An 18409-nucleotide genomic window follows, 5' to 3' on the forward strand; every position below is an offset into this window, starting at 1 on the left:
CACAAATCACTTCAGCCCGACCAAAATCAACCAGGCTGGGACGGGAAAGCATGCATTAATGCAGACATACAGGCAATATTTCTTCACTCATTTCAGCAAGTTAAACTCATAACATGTATAGATTCATTACACGTAGAATGAAATATTTCAAGCCTTTATTGTCTTGTAAATTTCATGATTATGGCTTACAGATAATGACAACCCAAAATGTCACCTGCACGAAAACTCAAAATTCTGCGTCTGTCTGGTTTTCAGATACATTTTGCTTTTCATTCGGAAAGTAAGGTCCCAGAGTCTGGAGGAAGATTTGGAGTTGCTTAAGGTTTAGTGTGAAGTTTGTGCAGTCGGTGATGATTTGGGACGCCGTGTCATCTGCTGACGTTTTGTCAAGTCCAAAGTCAGCACAGCCATCTACCAGGAACCTCTAGAGCTCTTCATGGTTCCGTCTGCAGAGAAGCTTCTTGGAGATGCAAAGTCAGCAAAACAAACTGTCCTGCTCTAAATCCCAGATAATCAGTGAGGTTAAAACCACAAGGACTTCCTTCACACCTCAGCAGAGGTCCAGGCGGATCACCTCCATGCTACACCGCATTGATGCAGTAATTCAAGCAAAAGAAAACTGAGTGCTACTGAGTGCATATACTTTGCAGTACATAGACATACTTTACAGTAGGCCCACATTTTACTTCTACATGCTAAAGTAATTCTCCCAGAAACTGCATTTTGGGTTCTCATTAACTGCAAGACATAATCATCAAAATGAACAGAAATAGAAGTACTCTGTAATAATTGTGAGTTTTTGAATTGAATTACAGAAATAAATTGATATTCTAATTTGAGAGGAAAATATATACACCCCGGGGTAGAGAACACATAAATGAAGTCACACTATTCCAACCATTTACGCATTTATTTTATTACGATCAAATGTCACAAAATGGTGTCAATAAACTTCACAGGTTTAAGAATTATTTGAATTGAATGCTTTTGATGGAGATGCTCTCACATGCAGGTGACATTTTAGATGCTACTTTAAACAAAACATGAGCTGAACATGTGGGAATATAAAAAAACTGCAGCTGATAAAAGATACAAGTAACACACAAATACAAATAAAACAATATTTAAATAAATGAGTTTCATACAACAGAAATCCTTGTTGTGTTCAAGCATGTGATAATTTCTAGACCCGAACTTGCTAGTATGCCTACAGTGGCATCATAACACAAACGTGCCCTCATTCAGCACGAGGCAGATCCTGTGGACTGCAACATATCAATGAATCCACCACAAACTTTGAACTGTAATGACTTTTTAAGTGTAGTATTTGGGCCCAGGAGTCACAGAGATGTCGTGGTAGGGGGCGGTCTGGTGCAGCAGGACGATTTGTTGTTTTTTCAGTACCAGGAGGGAGAAGAAAGTGTTTGCAGCTTGTGATCGAGTGCTTCCTTCACAGAGCACCTCCAGGCTGAACGCAGGGTCTCTGACGGTCTGGCTCCGCTGTGGACACATACAGACACGTACACCTAGATGAGAATTATAAGAGTCCTAATGTCAATCCTAATCCTTTCATCTTTAAATCCCTGGGAGTGCAGTGTGAGAGTTATGCGTCCTAAATACAAAAGGTTGAAAAACACATGGTTCCCACTTCACAGAAAAGTCACTAAAGTCTGAAGATTAGGTCCCTTACTTTAAGCTCATTCAGAAGTTTCAGTGCTCTCCTGGTTATTCTCCTCTCCTCAAAGTCCTGGCTGCCAAGTAGAGACTGCAGGTTGGAAAAGCACCATGTTTTAATCAGGGATGCTGGGCACAACATCAAGGCAGCAAGGGAAAATGAACACCTGCCATCTGTTAAGAGCTAACAGACTAAAGATTCTCTACCACAGTGTACCCGCTATTTTCAGACAATTTGTTATTTAAAGCCAGAGAGAAGGTCAGAGAAAGGAGAAAACCGACAGAAAATCTATGTTCGTTTCCTCACAAGCACCTGGGTGTAGAGAGAAGTTGACTGAGTGCATTGCTCCACATTAGAGGGATGAACAAACATGGAGTCCTCTGATGGCAGGTCTGGATGTGAGAACTCTACACTGTTTTCATCCTGATGGACACACGGCATAGATTACAAAGGAGTAAAAACACATTCCCAACATTTTCAGGCGGTGCCTCCTGGTAGACTTTACTTGGGGGGCCTCAGAATAGGTCTCCCAGTTGTCCTTCATGAGGTCAAGGGCTTTTGGCTCAGTGTTGTGTGTTTGTTCAGTGCCCAAAGATGAATCTGCAACACTGATGTCCGTGGTGAGGGTGCTAAGGTCCCTCTGAGCTATAAAGAAAATGATCAGAACAGGTAGTATATAACAAATGATACAGACAATGACAAACCTGATGTCCTCCCTAGAAAAATGTACAAAATGCCTTAAAATAAGTTAATCTTATACTGCTGTAGCCTAATATCACACCAAAAATTTTACACCACATTTCCATAACAATCATTAGATGATATTAACAGACTGACTGGTTCTTTTCTTCATGGGTCATGTGAGAAGAAAGCTTTTTTTTTGTCCTACTATCACAGCAGTAACCGTGTGGAGTTTCCTAAACGTAACGAGGATTTGACACAAAGCTTGAGCTTTTCGCCAACAAACACACCAGGTGGGTTAGACATGAAATGATGGATAAATATCTACGTATCTCTGATACCAATGCTTGAGGATTTTGCAAGATCTGTGGTGCTGTGGGCCTGTTTCTCTTCCAGGACCTTGGAACCTTGTCAGAGTTCATGGTTCTCATGTCTTTTATGAAATACGAAGATACAGGGGTTGGACAATGAAACTGAAACACCTGTCATTTTAGTGTGGGAGGTTTCATGGCTAAATTGGACCAGCCTGGTAGCCAGTCTTCATTGATTGCACATTGCACCAGTAAGAGCAGAGTGTGAAGGTTCAATTAGCAGGGTAAGAGCACAGTTTTGCTCAAAATATTGAAATGCACATAACATTATGGTTGACATACCAGAGTTCAAAAGAGGACAAATTGTTGGTGCATGTCTTGCTGGTGCATTTGTGACCAAGACAGCAAGTCTTTCTGACGTATCAAGAACCACGGTATTCAGGGTAATGTCAGCATACCACCAAGAAGGACGAACCACATCAAACAGGATTAACTGTGGACGCAAGAGGAAGCTGTCTGAAAGGGATGTTCGGGTGCTAACCCAGATTGTATCCAAAAAACATAAAACCACGGCTGCCCAAATCACTGGCATGAATTAAATGTGCTACCTCAACTCTCCTGTTTCCACCAGAACTGTCCGTCAGGAGCTCCACAGGGTCAATATACACGGCCGGGCTGCTATAGCCAAACCTTTGGTCACTCATGCCAATGCCAAACGTCGGTTTCAATGGTGCAAGGAGCGCAAATCTTGGGCTGTGGACAATGTGAAACATGTATTGTTCTCTGATGAGTCCACCTTTGACTGTTTTTTCCACATCCGGGAGAGTTACGGTGTGGAGAAGCCCCAAAGAAGCGTACCACCCAGACTGTTGCATGCCCAGAGTGAAGCATGGGGGTGGATCAGTGATGGTTTGGGCTGCCATATCATGGTATTCCCTTGGCCCAATACTTGTGCTAGATGGGCGCGTCACTGCCAAGGACTACTGAACCATTCTTGAGGACCATGTGCATCCAATGGTTCAAACATTGTATCCTGAAGGCGGTGCCGTGTATCAGGATGACAATGCACCAATACACACAGCAAGACTAGTGAAAGATTAGTTTGATGAACATGAAAGTGAAGTTGAACATCTCCCATGGCCTGCACAGTCACCAGATCTAAATATTATTGAGCCACTTTGGGGTGTTTTGGAGGAGCGAGTCAGGAAACGTTTTCCTCCACCAGTATCACGTAGTGACCTGGCCACTATCCTGCAAGAAGAATGGCTTAAAATCCCTCTGACCACTGTGCAGGACTTGTATATGTCATTCCCAAGACGAATTGACGCTGTATTGGCCGCAAAAGGAGGCCCTACACCATACTAATAAATTATTGTGGTCTAAAACCAGGTGTTTCAGTTTCATTGTCCAACCCCTGTATTTCAAATAAAAATATGGTCAACTCGACCAGTAAAGTAAAAATGGGTCACCACTGGATCTTTCAGGTGTATAATGATACTAAACACATGGCCAAATCAAGAGAAATTGTCCAGTACATACAAAATTAAACAATATGGCCTATTTGAGTTAATTAACTCATTTAAATTCTAGGCATAATGGGGTGGGACTCCAGTGGCTTTACACCTATAGGTTCCCTAGTTTTAATGCCTTCAAACACATTATACAGCAACAGCAAAAGTCAGTGAAATCCCAGCTTTAAAATATACAATTTTTCTGGACAAAAGAGCTGGTTGTAAACAACCAACAAGAAGAGTTTGATTTTATTTCCCTAAAGAAACTATAACAGGCCATTTCAAGGAGGAGCATTGTTTCAGGGATTCAGGCAAAGAATAAATCTTCTTCACCTGTCTTACAATAAGACTGTTTAATGTCCTACATCAAGAGCTATATAGTTGTAATCATGCCTAAATTCTTCAGATACAACTACAACACGTGGCAGGAATGGATGCCACCATCCTGCCTTTTTCCTCTGTAGATATACAAAAACGTCAATGGAGGGAGCAATGAATGAACAAATGTCCAAAATTAAGTTAAACTATAGGTAACTAAGGACCTTGTAAAGAAATTCTGGACATTTTTAAGAACTAAAATAGAGATAATTAAATGGAAGACCTTTCAACACTTCTTAAGACCCTGCAGAAAGCCCCTCTCCTTGTTTCCTGTAACCTTGTAAAATGTTCTGAGATCTATAATTGCTAAACGACTGACAAAAAGGGTTGTTCAAAGAATTATCAGCAGGGATCCCAATGCATGCACCTCCAGTGGTTTTGTTTTAAATAATTATTTCTTATCACTGGCTTTTTCCCCACTGTACTCAAAGGTTGGATTTTTCTACTATTTGTAGTGGCACATTACGCTATTACAACAAAATGTAACTATTTGAAACCTTTTTACACATCTTTATTGGGGGTTCAGCGACTGTACCTGCATTTGTACAATAATCACATTATTTATGGTCCATTCATTCTATAGTTCAGGAAGTCCTTACCTTCGTGTTCCTCTTGGCGTATTTGTTCAACCTCCCCCCTTATGCAGTAATATTTTACCTGGAAGACACTTTTGGCAAAGAGCTGCAAAGGCAACATCCATTTATTTATACAGAACTGAAATGAATACTGATGGTAAAAACCATTGTACTGATGTAAAACAGGTGGTGAGTTGGACCTCTTTTATCTGTGTATTCACCACAGTAGAACATGGTGTTGAGAAGAGTTTGTCGACACCTCCACTCTCCTTCCACTGCATGAGCTGCACAGTCGGTGGGGCCATGTCCAACGGAGCAACCAGATCTGAATAATCCGAGATCTGCTCTTTGATGGATTCGTTGCTCAGTTCCTTAGTCTGGTCCACCACCAGTTTACGTTTCCTCTTACCCATCTTACTTTCAGAGTTTGCTAAAATAAAGAATTTATGATTTCTTAATAATCACAGGAAAAGGGAGGACCCCCCAGTTTGAGGTGTTTGTGCTTACGTGTGATGGGAACAGGTTCTAAAGCGAAAGCAGCCTCATCACTGGTGAGCAGCGTGGTCTCATTTATTGTAGGAGCCTCGGGATCTCTGCTGTCAAAATCTGGAAAACATGGAGCGCCACAAAAGAACATCATTACACAAGTCACAGCACAGAAGGTGGAAACTTTATTCAGTACATTAATGTGCCGTATTATAAAACATCATCACCCATTTGATGTTGATCATCGTTTATTGTAGAACTCTTATTATTTTCATGTGGTGGCTCTTCCAAGACGAAGTTTGTGGGCTCGGTCGGATCACTGGCGTTTGACAGGAAGTCTAAAGGGAGTTTAATGGATGCAAAAAACAACCATTAACACAACAAGGGGAAAAGTAAACAGACATCTGACTTTTGAATGTAATTTCCTAATTTATTTTATGAATTTATTAAAAGGGATTAATTCAGCACAGACTACCAAGTAGGTCGAATCCATTCTCCTCATCTCCAAATCCGTCTCCATGTGGTCCAAAGCTGTCAAAGCTTCTGTCCAGCAGTGTATTTGCTTGGCTCTGTGACCCATCTCCTCCTTGTCAGAAGGAGCAAAGCGGAGTCGGAAAAGATACAGAAAATACAAAGTTTGGAAGCAGCTTCGTCCTAAATAAAAGTGGTGTCAAAACAAATGGATACTCCCTAATAATACAGTATAAAATCAAATACTCCTATAAAAATCCAACTATGAAAGAGTAACAAGACCTGAAAACACTCTGGCTCTTACCGATGTCTTGGAAGTTCAAAAACTGATGCCCAAAATCCTCTTTCAGAGTAATTTGCTCTGATCGACACTGGTTCAGCGACAAGTGGTCCACAACATCAAAGTCACTGTCGTTCCAGCATCAGGACAGCACAGAAAGCACAATAAGGTTTAATGGTCTGATTTATTAACCAGAGGATCTAACATTTATATGGAAACTGAAGCTCAAAACATCTGAAGTTAATACTGTTGATAAATGAATTTAATATTGTTTCCATGAGAATGTTTACTGGAGCACAAATCACTGGTCAGGATGTGTGGGCGGTGAACCGTCACCTGGGGAGAGGCAGCGGGGTATCAAAGGCAGTAAAGTCTTCAACCAGAGTAATAGCTTTCAAAGTTGCCTCAAGCCCTTCTGCAGGCAGATCAGTTTGACCTGAGGTATTGACATAAAAAACAACATGAAAGATATTTTACTTGATGACAGTAATAATGGTTAGTATGACACCATCACGTAAAATAGGATTTCATTTTGTTTCTTTAAAATCTAAATAAATTGCTTACAACCTGAACAAATGATGAGTTTCTAAATGAGTATAGAAGGGCTTAAAACGTTGATGTGGCCCTCAAGGGGCATACATGTTACAGAGAGCAGTTTTTGTGACTCACTATGTAAACTATATGCCTTTATAATAACAATTAGAATAATCATTAAAAAAATTCTTCTGAAAACTGTTGGGATGGTATTAGAGCTTAATTAAGGGCCTCATTAATGACAACAAAACCCTCAATACCACTGCCAAATGAAACATGCGTTGGCTTTACCTGTCAAGGAACACTTTGAAATATAAATGTGTTTACTTCTTAATCAGCTAGAAATTAACCTACAGGGGTTGGACAATGAAACACCTGTCATTTTAGTGTGGGAGGTTTCATGGCTAAATTGGACCAGCCTGGTAGCCAGTCTTCATTGATTGCACATTGCACCAGTAAGAGCAGAGTGTGAAGGTTCAATTAGCAGGGTAAGAGCACAGTTTTGCTCAAAATATTGAAATGCACACAACATTATGGGTGACATACCAGAGTTCAAAAAAGGACAAATTGTTGGTGCACGTCTTGCTGGCGCATCTGTGACCAAGACAGCAAGTCTTTGTGATGTATCAAGAGCCACGATATCCAGGGTAATGTCAGCATACCACCAAGAAGGACGAACCACATCCAACAGGATTAACTGTGGACGCAAGAGGAAGCTGTCTGAAAGGGATGTTCTGGTGCTAACCCGGATTGTATCCAAAAAACATAAAACCACGGCTGTATCAGGATGACAATGCACCAATACACACAGCAAGACTGGTGAAAAATTGGTTTGATGAACATGAAAGTGAAGTTGAACATCTCCCATGGCCTGCACAGTCACCAAATATTAAAGTCTCTAATATTTGAGCCACTTTGGGGTGTTTTGGAGGAGCAAGTCAGGAAACGTTTTCCTCCACCAGTATCACGTAGTGACCTGGCCACTATCCTGCAAGAAGAATGGGTTAAAATCCCTCTGACCACTGTGCAGGACTTGTATATGTCATTCCCAAGATGAATTGATGCTGTATTGGCCGCAAAAGGAGGCCCTGCACCATACTAATAAATTATTGTGGTCTAAAACTAGGTGTTTCAGTTTCATTGTCCAACCCCTGTAGATATGTACTATACTAGCTTTAAACTCTGTTCTAAAACATGCTTGATCAAACAATCATGCTCATTAACCGTTTGCCCGACGACTGATGAGTAATTAAACTGGGAGATGAATATGGCCAGCACAACTCTTTCAGAGCATAGTCATTACTGGACAGTGATTTTTAGCACTTTTTCGTTTTTAATATTTTTTACGCTATGCTTTTAAGTGTTTGGCATACGGAGCTCTCTTCTTAAGCAAAGGTTAAAGGTTTCTGTGATTTTAATAGTTTTTTTCCTACTGATTTCCTGCAAATAACTTTGGATTACTTTGTATATGAATACACTTGTCGTGCCAAAACAAAAAAGGTTCCCACATAAACTAGGGCAAAAACAACAAACTTTCAAATTTCTATGATAATTCCCAGCCCATTTTTAACAAATAAATACAAAGATGATATATCAGTGGTCAGGCTTTAACTTAACCTTGACAACCGCAGACTGCCTGTTGGTAAATAAACTAATGCATAAGTGAATAATACTACAGGAAACACTACTTCTAAAAAATGTCACCTGTTTTATAATGAGCTTATGTTCTGAAGGTTAATTCAATTCAATTCAATTCAAAAATACTTTATTAATCCCAAAGGGAAATTAAATGTTGTTATAGCTCATATTATGAAGGTTTCCTCAAAAGAGCCGTTGTAGATGCTGATGGCTGTGGGCAGGAAGGATCTCCTGTAGCGCTCCGTCTTGCAGCAGATCTGAAGAAGCCTCTGACTGAAGACACTCTGTTGTTGTAGGACAGTCTCATGAAGAGGATGCTCAGGGTTCTCCATAATGTTCTTCATTTTATGAAGAATCCTTCTTTCCAGAATGATCTCCAGAGGTTCCAGAGGAGTCCCCAGAACAGAACCAGCCTTCTTTATCAGCTTGTTGAGCTTTTTTAAGTCCCTGGCTCTGATGCAGCTTCCCCAACAGATGATGGTAGAAGAGATCAGACTCTCCACATCAGACTTATAGAAGATATGCAGCATCTTGCTGCAAACACCAAAGGACCTAAGCTTCCTCAAGAAGTACAGTCTGCTCTGTCCCTTCTTGTAGACGGCTTCACAGTTGCATCTCCACTCTAGTCTGTTGTCCAGGTGAACACCGAGGTATTTATACTTCTCCACCACCACTTCTTCTCCCATGATGGAAATAGTGTTTGACCTGTTCCTCTTAAAATCTACAATCATCTCCTTTGTTTTATTCATGTTCAAGATGAGATGATTGTTTGCACACCATGCCACAAAGCGGTCCAACACCTTCCTGTACTCATCTTCTTGTCCATCTCTGATCCACCCCACAACTGCAGAATCATCCGAGTATTTCTGCAGATGACAGGAGTCTGTCTTGTACTGGAAGTCTGAGGTGTACAGAGTGAAAAGGAATGGTGAGAGTACAGTCCCCTGTGTTGCTCCTGTGCTGCTGACTACCTGGTTAGACTCACAATCCTTCAGTCTCACAAACTGTGGTCTGTTTGTCAGGTAGTCTTTGATCCAGGAGATTGTTGAGGCCTCCACCTGAGTCTTCTGGAGTTTCTGACAAAGTAAATCAGGTTGGATTGTATTAAATGCACTGGAGAAATCAAAGAACATGATCCTCACAGTGCTACTGGCTTTGTCCAGATGACAGTGGGTTTGTTGAAGCAGGTGTATGATGGCATCTTCAACTCCAACTCCACAGCGATAAGCAAACTGAAGGGGGTCCTTTGCTTGCTCAGGTGGGCCAACAGGAGTCTCTCTAGGACCTTCATGATGTGAGATGTCAGGGCAACAGGTCTATAGTCATTGGGGACTGATGAGTGAGTTTTCTTTGGTACCGGAACAACACAGGAGGTCTTCCACAACACCGGAATCTTCTTCTGGGCCAGGCTAAGGTTGAAGAGGTGCTGCAGAATCCCACAGAGCTGCTCTGCACAGGCCTTCAGGACTCTAGGGCTGACATGATCTAGACCTGCAGCCTTATTCCTATTCAGTCTCTCCAGTTGTCTCTTCACCTGACTTCTTGAGACACACAGGTGGAAGGGGGAAGCAAAGGAAGTATCAGCATCTTCTGATATGGTTGAAGGCAAACATGTAGAAGCAGAAGGGTCTAGGGCTGAGGTGGAAGATAAAAAATGTGAGGTGTTAATGGACAGCTGTGGGTCCTGTGGGTCAAAGGAAAGTTGGAATGTTTGTTTGGCTGTGAGCCGGAGAGGAGGATGCTGAGCTTGTTTCTGAACTGAACCTATTGAAGAATGTGTTCAGTTCGTTGGCTCTGTCCAGACCTCCATCGGTCTGATCATCCTTCTGCTTGAAGCCTGTGATCTTCTTCATCCCTGTCCACACATCTCTGATATTGTTTTGCTGGAGCTTGCTCTCCAGCTTTTTCTTGTACACCTCCTTGCTGTCTCTTATCTTGACTTTAAGTTGCTTCTGTATAATCCTCAATAATTCTCTGTCTCCCTCTCTGAAGGCTCTTTTTTTCTTGTTAAGCAGGTCCTTCAGGTCACTGGTGATCCAAGGTTTGTTATTGGGGAAGCATCTCATGGTTCTGGTGGGGATGATGTTATCCACACAGAAGTTTATATAGTCGGTTACACACTCAGTCATGGCATTGATGTCCTCTCCATGTGGCTGGCACAGTGCGTCCCAGTCTGTAGCCTCAAAGCAACCTTGCAGAGCTTCTTCAGCTTCCTGTGACCATTTTCTCACAGTCCTCTTTATTACAGGTTGCCTCTGAACAAGGGGCTTATATTTCGAGCAGAGAAAAACAAGATTTTGATCTGATTTGCCTAGAGGAGGTCTTGCTGTAGAGATGTATGAGTCCTTGACATTTGCATAAAACAAATCCAATATTTTGTTTTCTCTGGTAGAGCAGCTGACAAACTGTTGAAACGTTGGAAGTGTAGCAGAGAGTGAAGCATGGTTAAAATCACCAGAAATTGCCACAAAAGCATTGGGGTTTTGTGTCTGTAGCTTAGCAACAACTGAGCTGATGGCATCACATGCAGTGTCAGCAACAGCGGAAGGTGGAACGTAAACTGTTGCCAAAATAGCACTGGTGAACTCTCTGGTTAAATAATATGGACAAAAACTTACTGCCAACAGTTCAATATCTGGACTGCAGAGATGACACTTCACAGTTACATGTCCTGGATTACACCATCTTTTGTTCACAAGTACTGCCAGTCCACCTCCTTTACATTTGCCACTCCTCTTTAAATCTCTGTCTGCTCCTATGGTTAAAGAGCCGGCAGAAAGATGCTTGAGCCTGGGATATGATCCTGCAGCCATGTCTCAGTAAAACACATGATACTGCATTCCCAGTACTCTGGCTGGGTCCTTTGTAGGGCTTGGAGTTCATCCAACTTGTTTCCCAATGATCTCACATTGCCCATCAAAATCGACGGAAGAGATGGTTTGAACTTCCTCCTTCTCTCTCTTGTCTTAGCTCCTGCTCTGCATCCACGGCATCTCCTTTTCAACTCATCAGGGATTTGGGGTTGTAGCTGAAGTATTATTTGAGCTTTTGAGATATTAATCAGCTGCTCTCGGTTGTAAGAAACAACCCCATTGCCATGGCAATGCATCATAACAAATGTCCAAAAATAGAAAGTATTAAGAAAAATCCTCCAAGCTGCACAGCATCCGACACTGGAGTGGACAGTCATCCAAAAAAAATCAACTGTATCCACCACAAGAGGAATAGTTCCCAAAAAATAATTAATCAGAATCAAAAGTAACAGAGCTACTCCAACCTGCTGCCACCTTGAGCGGCGCAATTCTAGAATAGGGTTTCACCCTTTTTAAACTTCTCTATCTCTTTTGTAGGGCCTATCCATGAACTCTTTGGAGGTGCGTTCTTTTTTGTGTGTGAAATTTTAAAATAAAAACTTGATAAAAACAGGTAGACCTAATGGTAACTATGCCTAAATTCTACAAGTTATGGTAGAAATTCAGATTCTTAGCCTCTAGAAAATTGGCCAGAAAATAAAATCTGGAAACTCCTCCAAAATGTACAAACTCTACTTTATTCTTCCATACAAATTATCAGCTGTGAAAAATGTAAAAAAAAACCAAAAAAACATTTTTTAGACAGTACAGGAAATGACCCTTTCTTTGACCCTGTGAATTATTACATACTGCATCAACTTTTTTAAGTACTACAACAAAAAATGACAGAATAATACACATTAAAATGGCTCAAAAGAACAAATAGATTCTTACCTGGCCTGAATGCCATTTTAATTTTGACCAGGGCATCGCTGCAGTCTGCAAGGAGGTACTTTGTCTTCCTGGAGTAGATTTTGACCACACCAAGGAGCAGATGACCAGAAGTCCTCAAACCAATTTTCATCTTAAACAGATGAAAATTAGCTGTTTAAATTCTTAAATGACAACTAGATTTGATCAACTAATACATTTATTTAAAAAAAAAAAAAAAGAGTAGTTTTGCTTTTACTTTATCGGAAAGGATGTCTCTGATGGTTGTTTCCAAGTTGCAATCAAACACATGGGCCTTTGTCAGTTTCTTCTCCCAGTGCGCTGCCAGCCAAATTTTGGCTAAAGAGCCCCGTTTGGACGTAAATAGTTGCGTGAAAAACATCATGGAGAAACGATGGATATGACCTAATATAGAAAAATAAATACATGTTAAGCCAGCTCTGATAATGTTTGTTAAGTTGACAACAAACGGCACCGTGATGTATTTCGTGTATATCAGTTAAGTCCACGTCAAAGTCAGCTAACGTTAGCAGTAACTGCTTCGTCAGCTAAAATGCGGCGGCTGCTTTTACTGGTGAAAACATTACGTCGACTAAAAGTTTAACGTTTCATAAGACATCAAATGTAAACGTTGTCAGGCCCAGCTAACACAATTACGTAGTTTATGCCGTATTTTCAGCATGACTTACCTTAACTTTGAATAAAACCGTGTTTTGACAACCATACCGCGCACGAGACGTTTCCAGTTACTAAGCAACCACTTCTCGTTCCAGAAAACGAACTAGGGTGAGTCATCTTAAAATAAGCTATCTTTCTGTTGTTATATTATTGCGCTAAGGAAAGTAACAAGCAGCATAGACAGACATTACAATAATAATGTAAATAAATCATGAAAAATAATTAAATTATCAGTGTCGACGTTTCACTCGATCAGATCATCACAGTCCAGACTGTGTTGGGCGGTCTTCGGGATTTTTCGACTGGATTCAACGGTAAAACATTTTTCTGTGTTTTTACTTCTAAATAAAAAAAAATTATGTTGCTTTTAGAAATGTCGGTCATTGCGCGAAAAAAACAAAAAACAAAATAGCCACCGCCATTTAATTTTTGTGTATAATGCCTAAAAGAATGCAAATCATAACAAAGATGGCGGGCTTCCGAGTCGCAACGGTTGAACAGTGGCTAATATACTCAATTTTCACCTTTACTGTTATGTCTAAAGATATTATCTTCAAAGTAGTAGTACGTTTCTGTCTATTCTTTTTAGCAACTTTATAACAAAATATTTTCTGGTAGATGCAAAACCACTATTATTATTATTATTATGTTGGCTTTTTTTAAAATTTTTCATGATGAGGGAAATTACAAGTACAGGCGAACAAAAATTACACCACAATAGATAAAAAACACCTTAACAAATCTGTTATTGTTTGGAAATCCAATTGTTTGTTTTTGTAAGTATTTTTAAAGTAGTCAGTTTTTTTGGGCTAATATTTATAGTAAATATTATAATAATAACTATCAAGATAATGCCATTAATGCTACTACTACTACTATCACATTTACCACTAATAATCATACCAAAAAATAAATAGGAAAATAAATGATTTAAATAAATAAAAGCAAGGTTATATTTCTTAAAATAAAAAAACTTGAGTATTGTTCAACCATTAAAAGGCTAAAAAGGTGCCAAATTTGTCTCTGTGTTTAAGTCATAAGGGTTTTTGGCAGTGAAACAAATGTTATGTTTCTTGGCTTTCATGTTTTATACATACGCTATATTGCCGAAGGTTTTGGGTCAAACTACCAAACCATCATCTGCAGGCGTAGACAGTTTGGTGTGGAGAAACTTGACTGTCCTGCACAGAGTCCTGACCTCAACCTTCTTGAACACCTTTGGGATGAGTTAGAACGGAGACTGCAATTTTGGTTTTCTCGTATTCTCATATTTTAGAACTGAGAGTCTCTGAGACTGCGTGACCTGTGAACACACACAAATAGGTTAAAATGGTTAATGAAAAAACAGGAACATACAAAAAAAAAAAAAAAATCTATACATATATGTGTGTAATTTTACAAATAACTGCTGATTGAATGATTTACAGGATTACTCCAGTTATCAGCTACTAAGCTGAAGATGTCTTCTGATTGTAACGTCCAGTTCAGGAAGGCCAAAGGCTAGTTCCACCAAATGTTTCACTACTTTGAGCATCTTTGATCTTTTTGTTTAAAAACAACACTGCAACACTTAAATCCTGATTTTTTAAAAATGTAATTAGTGTGGACTAATGTAGTCTAGGTTGGAAGTGCCTACATGTGATTTTTTTTATTTTTACTTAAACTTAAATTTAAATATCACATTTCAAGACTACAAAGTGCTGTACAAAAGAAAAACTAAATTCATGAAACATCAGTACATAAAAATATTGACATGCTCTCTGATCAATCAATGTTTTTTGTGCTGTTGCCTCCCTAAACCTCTGTTCTTCAACTTCTTGGTATTTTATCTCATATTTGCTAAAACTACATGAGTGTGGCAAGTGGTTCAGTTTTATATTGGTGTGAATTCATTTGTTCGTTAATTCCCAGCAAAGCTTTGTAGATTTTGATTAGAGACGTAATCATTCTGGATTACTGGAAACATCTGTGTGAGTGTGCAGCCTCTGTGGGACCAGGATGGTAGGTTTGCTCCGTTTTTTAAACTATATGGGGTTCTGTTTGTACTCACTAGAGGGCGTCTTAGCTCCAAGGAAAAGGAAAGAAAACTAATCACATTGTTCTTTAGGCGGGTGAAATTATAGTTCTACTTTACAGTTGTTTCATTGTTTGTTATTGCTGAATATTTTAGCTGTTTTCTTTCTGTGGTTATTAGCTGAACTATTTTGTCTTTTTTAGCGTCATAATGGAAATGTTCAAACTCCAATCAGTAAGATTTTCTGTTGTAGTTTTTTTAGTACATTGCAGGGCTTTGCAAGATAATATCTATAGGAAATTACATTGTTGCCACAAGTTAGTGTAAACTTGGTTTTGTCACCTCACATGCTTCAAATAGATCAGAATTGTATCATGAATGTTTTAAATGAAAGTAAACAAGAATTTGGGAGGATGATAATTACAGATCTACACAAGTCATTCAAATTAAGGACAGCTGCAGCTGAGATTCTTAGCTTCAGCTGATTATTGTCAGAGTACATCTGCTGGTAAATGGAACCTGCTTGAACACTGAAGTGTCACTTAGTAATTACACAGAGATTTAACTTTATAGCTCCAGGATTTAGAGAAAACAGAACATTCAACCCTAAAGAAGTGAAGACAAACACCAAAAGTTAATTTAATATGACACTCAGTCGTTTCTGCTGCTTATGGAATTGCTCTCTGTAAGTAGATGGCTTATTGAAGAATAACTAACTGAAGGTTTTCAGCTGAACATCAAACTATCATATGGACAATTAAAAATTAAAACAGTATCCATGCAGTCCTTTGCAAGGTGAATAATAATGAATGACGATAAATGCAATATGATTAATTGTGCAGCTCCAACATATTTATATATAATAGGAATTTAGCCCAAAATGCACATTTATTTAGGAAAAGTCAACATTTAGACGAAAATTCTACTAGCCTCTCTCCCTTCATCCATCCATCCATCTGTACATCCATCCTTGGTTGTGGGTGGTGGGGATGGACAGATAAACAAGACCAGAGACCAATAATTATTCACTCATACACTTTCACATAAGCACAATTTAGAATCGCCATTGAACCTACCATGCTTTTCTTCATGGTTTTCTTTATTCAGGAAATACACAGCAGCACCACATGTTTACTGTATATGATTTTTAACTTCTTTTTAACTTCTTTTAATTTCGACTTCCGACTGGGGTCTTTCTGCATGGAGTTTGTATGTTGTCCCCGTGCATGCGTGGGTTCTCTCTGGGTACTCCTGCTTCCTCCCACAGTCACAAAAACATGGCTGTTAGGTTAACTGGTCTCTCTACATTGCCCTTACATGTGAATGGGTGTGTGCATGGTTGTTTGTCCTGTGTGTGTCCATGTTGCCCTGTGAAGGACTGGCGACCTGTCCAGGGTGTCACCCACCTCCCGCCCATAGACTGCTGGAGTTAGGCAGCAGCTTCCCCGCGACTCACTCTGGAAGAAGCTGTAAAAAATGACTGACTGACAATTGAAAAGCTGACAAGCTCTATTGCAGCTTTCATGTAAAGTGGAAGTCAACAACCTGATCCTTTTATTGATTCTCTGGACGGTGACTGGTGTCTGACACCTTTAGGGCTGTGTGTGTGTGTGTGTGTTCCTGTCTTGGCATCACAGTGAGAACCATTTTCCCGATTTCACCATCAAATTGAGGACCGTTTGTACCAAAGTGAGGACATTTTGCTGGTCCTCATGACCTATTTTGCTAACGGTTAGGTTTAGGACTAAGGTGTGAATTGACTTTACGTTAAGGTTAGGGTTAGGGTGGCATTGGTAATGGTTAGGTTTAGGGTTATTGTCAAGGTTAGGGCATAGAAAAGGTTGAAAATGACCGAAAATCACTGGAAGTCAATGGGAGTCAACACATGGTCCTCACTACATATAGCAAAACAAGAGTGTGTGTGTGTGTGTGTGTGTGTGTAAGAAAGAAAGAAAGAGAGAGAAAGAAAGAAAGAAAGAGAGAGAGAGAAAGAAAGAAAGAAAGAAAGAGACAGATCAAAGTTTATTATGTTTGTAACCATAAAAAATGTATCCTTGCTTTGTCTGGCAAGCCATTTATTATTTAATCAAACTGTTGTTTCAACTTAAATTTCTAACTCTGAGTATAAGCAGCAGCCAAAACACCCTGTAATGAATGTCAGTATTTTTAAAATCTATTGTAGGCTGTGTTATTGTCGATTAATTTTTATGACTATTCAGTGTATCATCATAACTGCTTCTATTCTCATTACTGCAGAACTGCATCAAGATAAACCTTTGTGGAAACTGACTTCTCAGAACGGTGGTAAAGCGAAAAAGCCTGGAACCTAAAAAACAATGCTTTTGTTTCTGTTTTCCTTCTTCTGCTCTGTTTTTCTTTCTGTCTCATTTTTTTCTACTCACAGATACACACATACTTAATATGTACCATTTTCCTTCAAGGCAGCAATCCTGGGCTTAGAATTAAGCACGGCCAAAAGTTTCTGCTGTTAACCCGATGCCTGGGGTAGCGCAGCTGCGATGTCAAGTCACGGTTTGGATTTACTTCTAGAGAGAGCTTCAGGGAAACTATGGAGGAGCAAGTTTATGTAAGAGAATTAGGCTTTAAAGAGGAAGATCATTTGAGGATGAAAGTATGTAAACTCAATGATTCTGATTGAAGTGAGCCTCTGAATCAGGCTTTGTGAGGATTTACCTTTAATAATGTTTCATTTGAATTGTTAAAATCTCATTTAGTGAAACTCTGTCTGTCTCTATAAAATGTATTAGAGGAATAACTGAATAGCTGCAGGAATACAAATTAAATTAATATTTTTTAGATTTAGATAGCAAGCTTTAACAAATACTTCTCCAGTGATCTGAGTCACATCAGTTCTATTTCTTCTTCAAATTTATTTTCAAATATTCTCCTGTCCCTGTTTTTAGTTGGCAGTAAATGTGTATTCCACCTTTTTTTCTCAATAATAAACAGCTTTGCATGAACGTGCATCGTTTACACCAGGTTGTTTGTGTTGTCTGCTGGGATGAGAGTTTGCATTTTTATTTTATTTCTGCTCAGCCCAGGTCCAGCAGAGGAAGATCCCTTCAGGAGATACAGTAGATGATATAGCAATACATATTTATTGCTTATATTTGTGCCTCATGTGATTTTTTTTTTTTTTTTAAATGCTTGCACACATTATCTTCATATGACATGTCTTTCTTGTAGCCCGCAGTACCTCATTAATGCTCCCAGTTAAAAAACCTCTGCATGTGCCAACCTAACATGGTAACATTGCGCTGAAACAACATTTCCAGTGTGTTGAAATGAGGGGTTTCTGGCTATGCTCGGGAGTGCTTCCCTGGATGAACAGACTTAATGTTTCAAATAAAATTTATGCTTCAACATCTCAAACACTTCTTAACCAAATGCTCATCATGCAGATGCATCTCCAA

At 39.6% G+C, this 18409-nt stretch overlaps 1 protein-coding gene and 1 long non-coding RNA gene across 3 annotated transcripts; one reads left to right on the forward strand and one right to left on the reverse strand.

The window, feature by feature from the left end:
* Positions 1-896: 896 nt before the first annotated feature.
* Positions 897-13124, reverse strand: rad21l1 (RAD21 cohesin complex component like 1). Of its 2 annotated transcripts, none has more exons than XM_047391421.1 (14): positions 12973-13124; positions 12522-12688; positions 12287-12416; positions 6705-6804; positions 6393-6496; positions 6093-6203; positions 5845-5955; positions 5639-5737; positions 5332-5561; positions 5156-5237; positions 2181-2320; positions 1988-2098; positions 1691-1765; positions 897-1526 (listed from the first exon to the last, which is right to left on the reverse strand). In XM_047391421.1, the coding sequence occupies exons 2-14, from the start codon at positions 12666-12668 to the stop codon at positions 1398-1400; spliced, it is 1569 nt and encodes a 522-aa protein (XP_047247377.1). In that variant the 5' UTR covers positions 12669-12688; positions 12973-13124; the 3' UTR covers positions 897-1397. The 2 variants fall into 2 exon arrangements, with proteins under 2 accessions (XP_047247377.1, XP_047247289.1); XM_047391333.1 differs by having other exon boundaries at positions 897-1500; positions 12973-13123.
* Positions 13125-13142: 18 nt separating this feature from the next.
* On the forward strand, positions 13143-18376 carry LOC124883974. Its single transcript, XR_007042366.1, has 3 exons — positions 13143-13275; positions 17232-17279; positions 17417-18376. It is a non-coding gene; the product is annotated as an uncharacterized LOC124883974 (long non-coding RNA).
* The last annotated feature ends 33 nt before the right edge of the window (positions 18377-18409 follow it).

The sequence above is a fragment of the Girardinichthys multiradiatus genome, chromosome 1 (assembly GCF_021462225.1).
Source record: "Girardinichthys multiradiatus isolate DD_20200921_A chromosome 1, DD_fGirMul_XY1, whole genome shotgun sequence".
In the NCBI taxonomy this organism is placed as follows: domain Eukaryota; kingdom Metazoa; phylum Chordata; class Actinopteri; order Cyprinodontiformes; family Goodeidae; genus Girardinichthys; species Girardinichthys multiradiatus.

Bases quoted from the DNA above. Each gene is read 5' to 3' on its own strand.
- rad21l1 (XM_047391333.1), bottom strand. From the start codon at position 12,668: ATGATGTTTTTCACGCAACTATTTACGTCCAAACGGGGCTCTTTAGCC. The intron at 12,417-12,521 runs GTAAAAGCAAAA...CATCTGTTTAAG, and splicing joins GAGACATCCTTTCCGATAAA to ATGAAAATTGGTTTGAGGAC. The intron at 2,099-2,180 runs GTAAAGTCTACC...TGTGTCCATCAG, and splicing joins CCTATTCTGAGGCCCCCCAA to GATGAAAACAGTGTAGAGTT.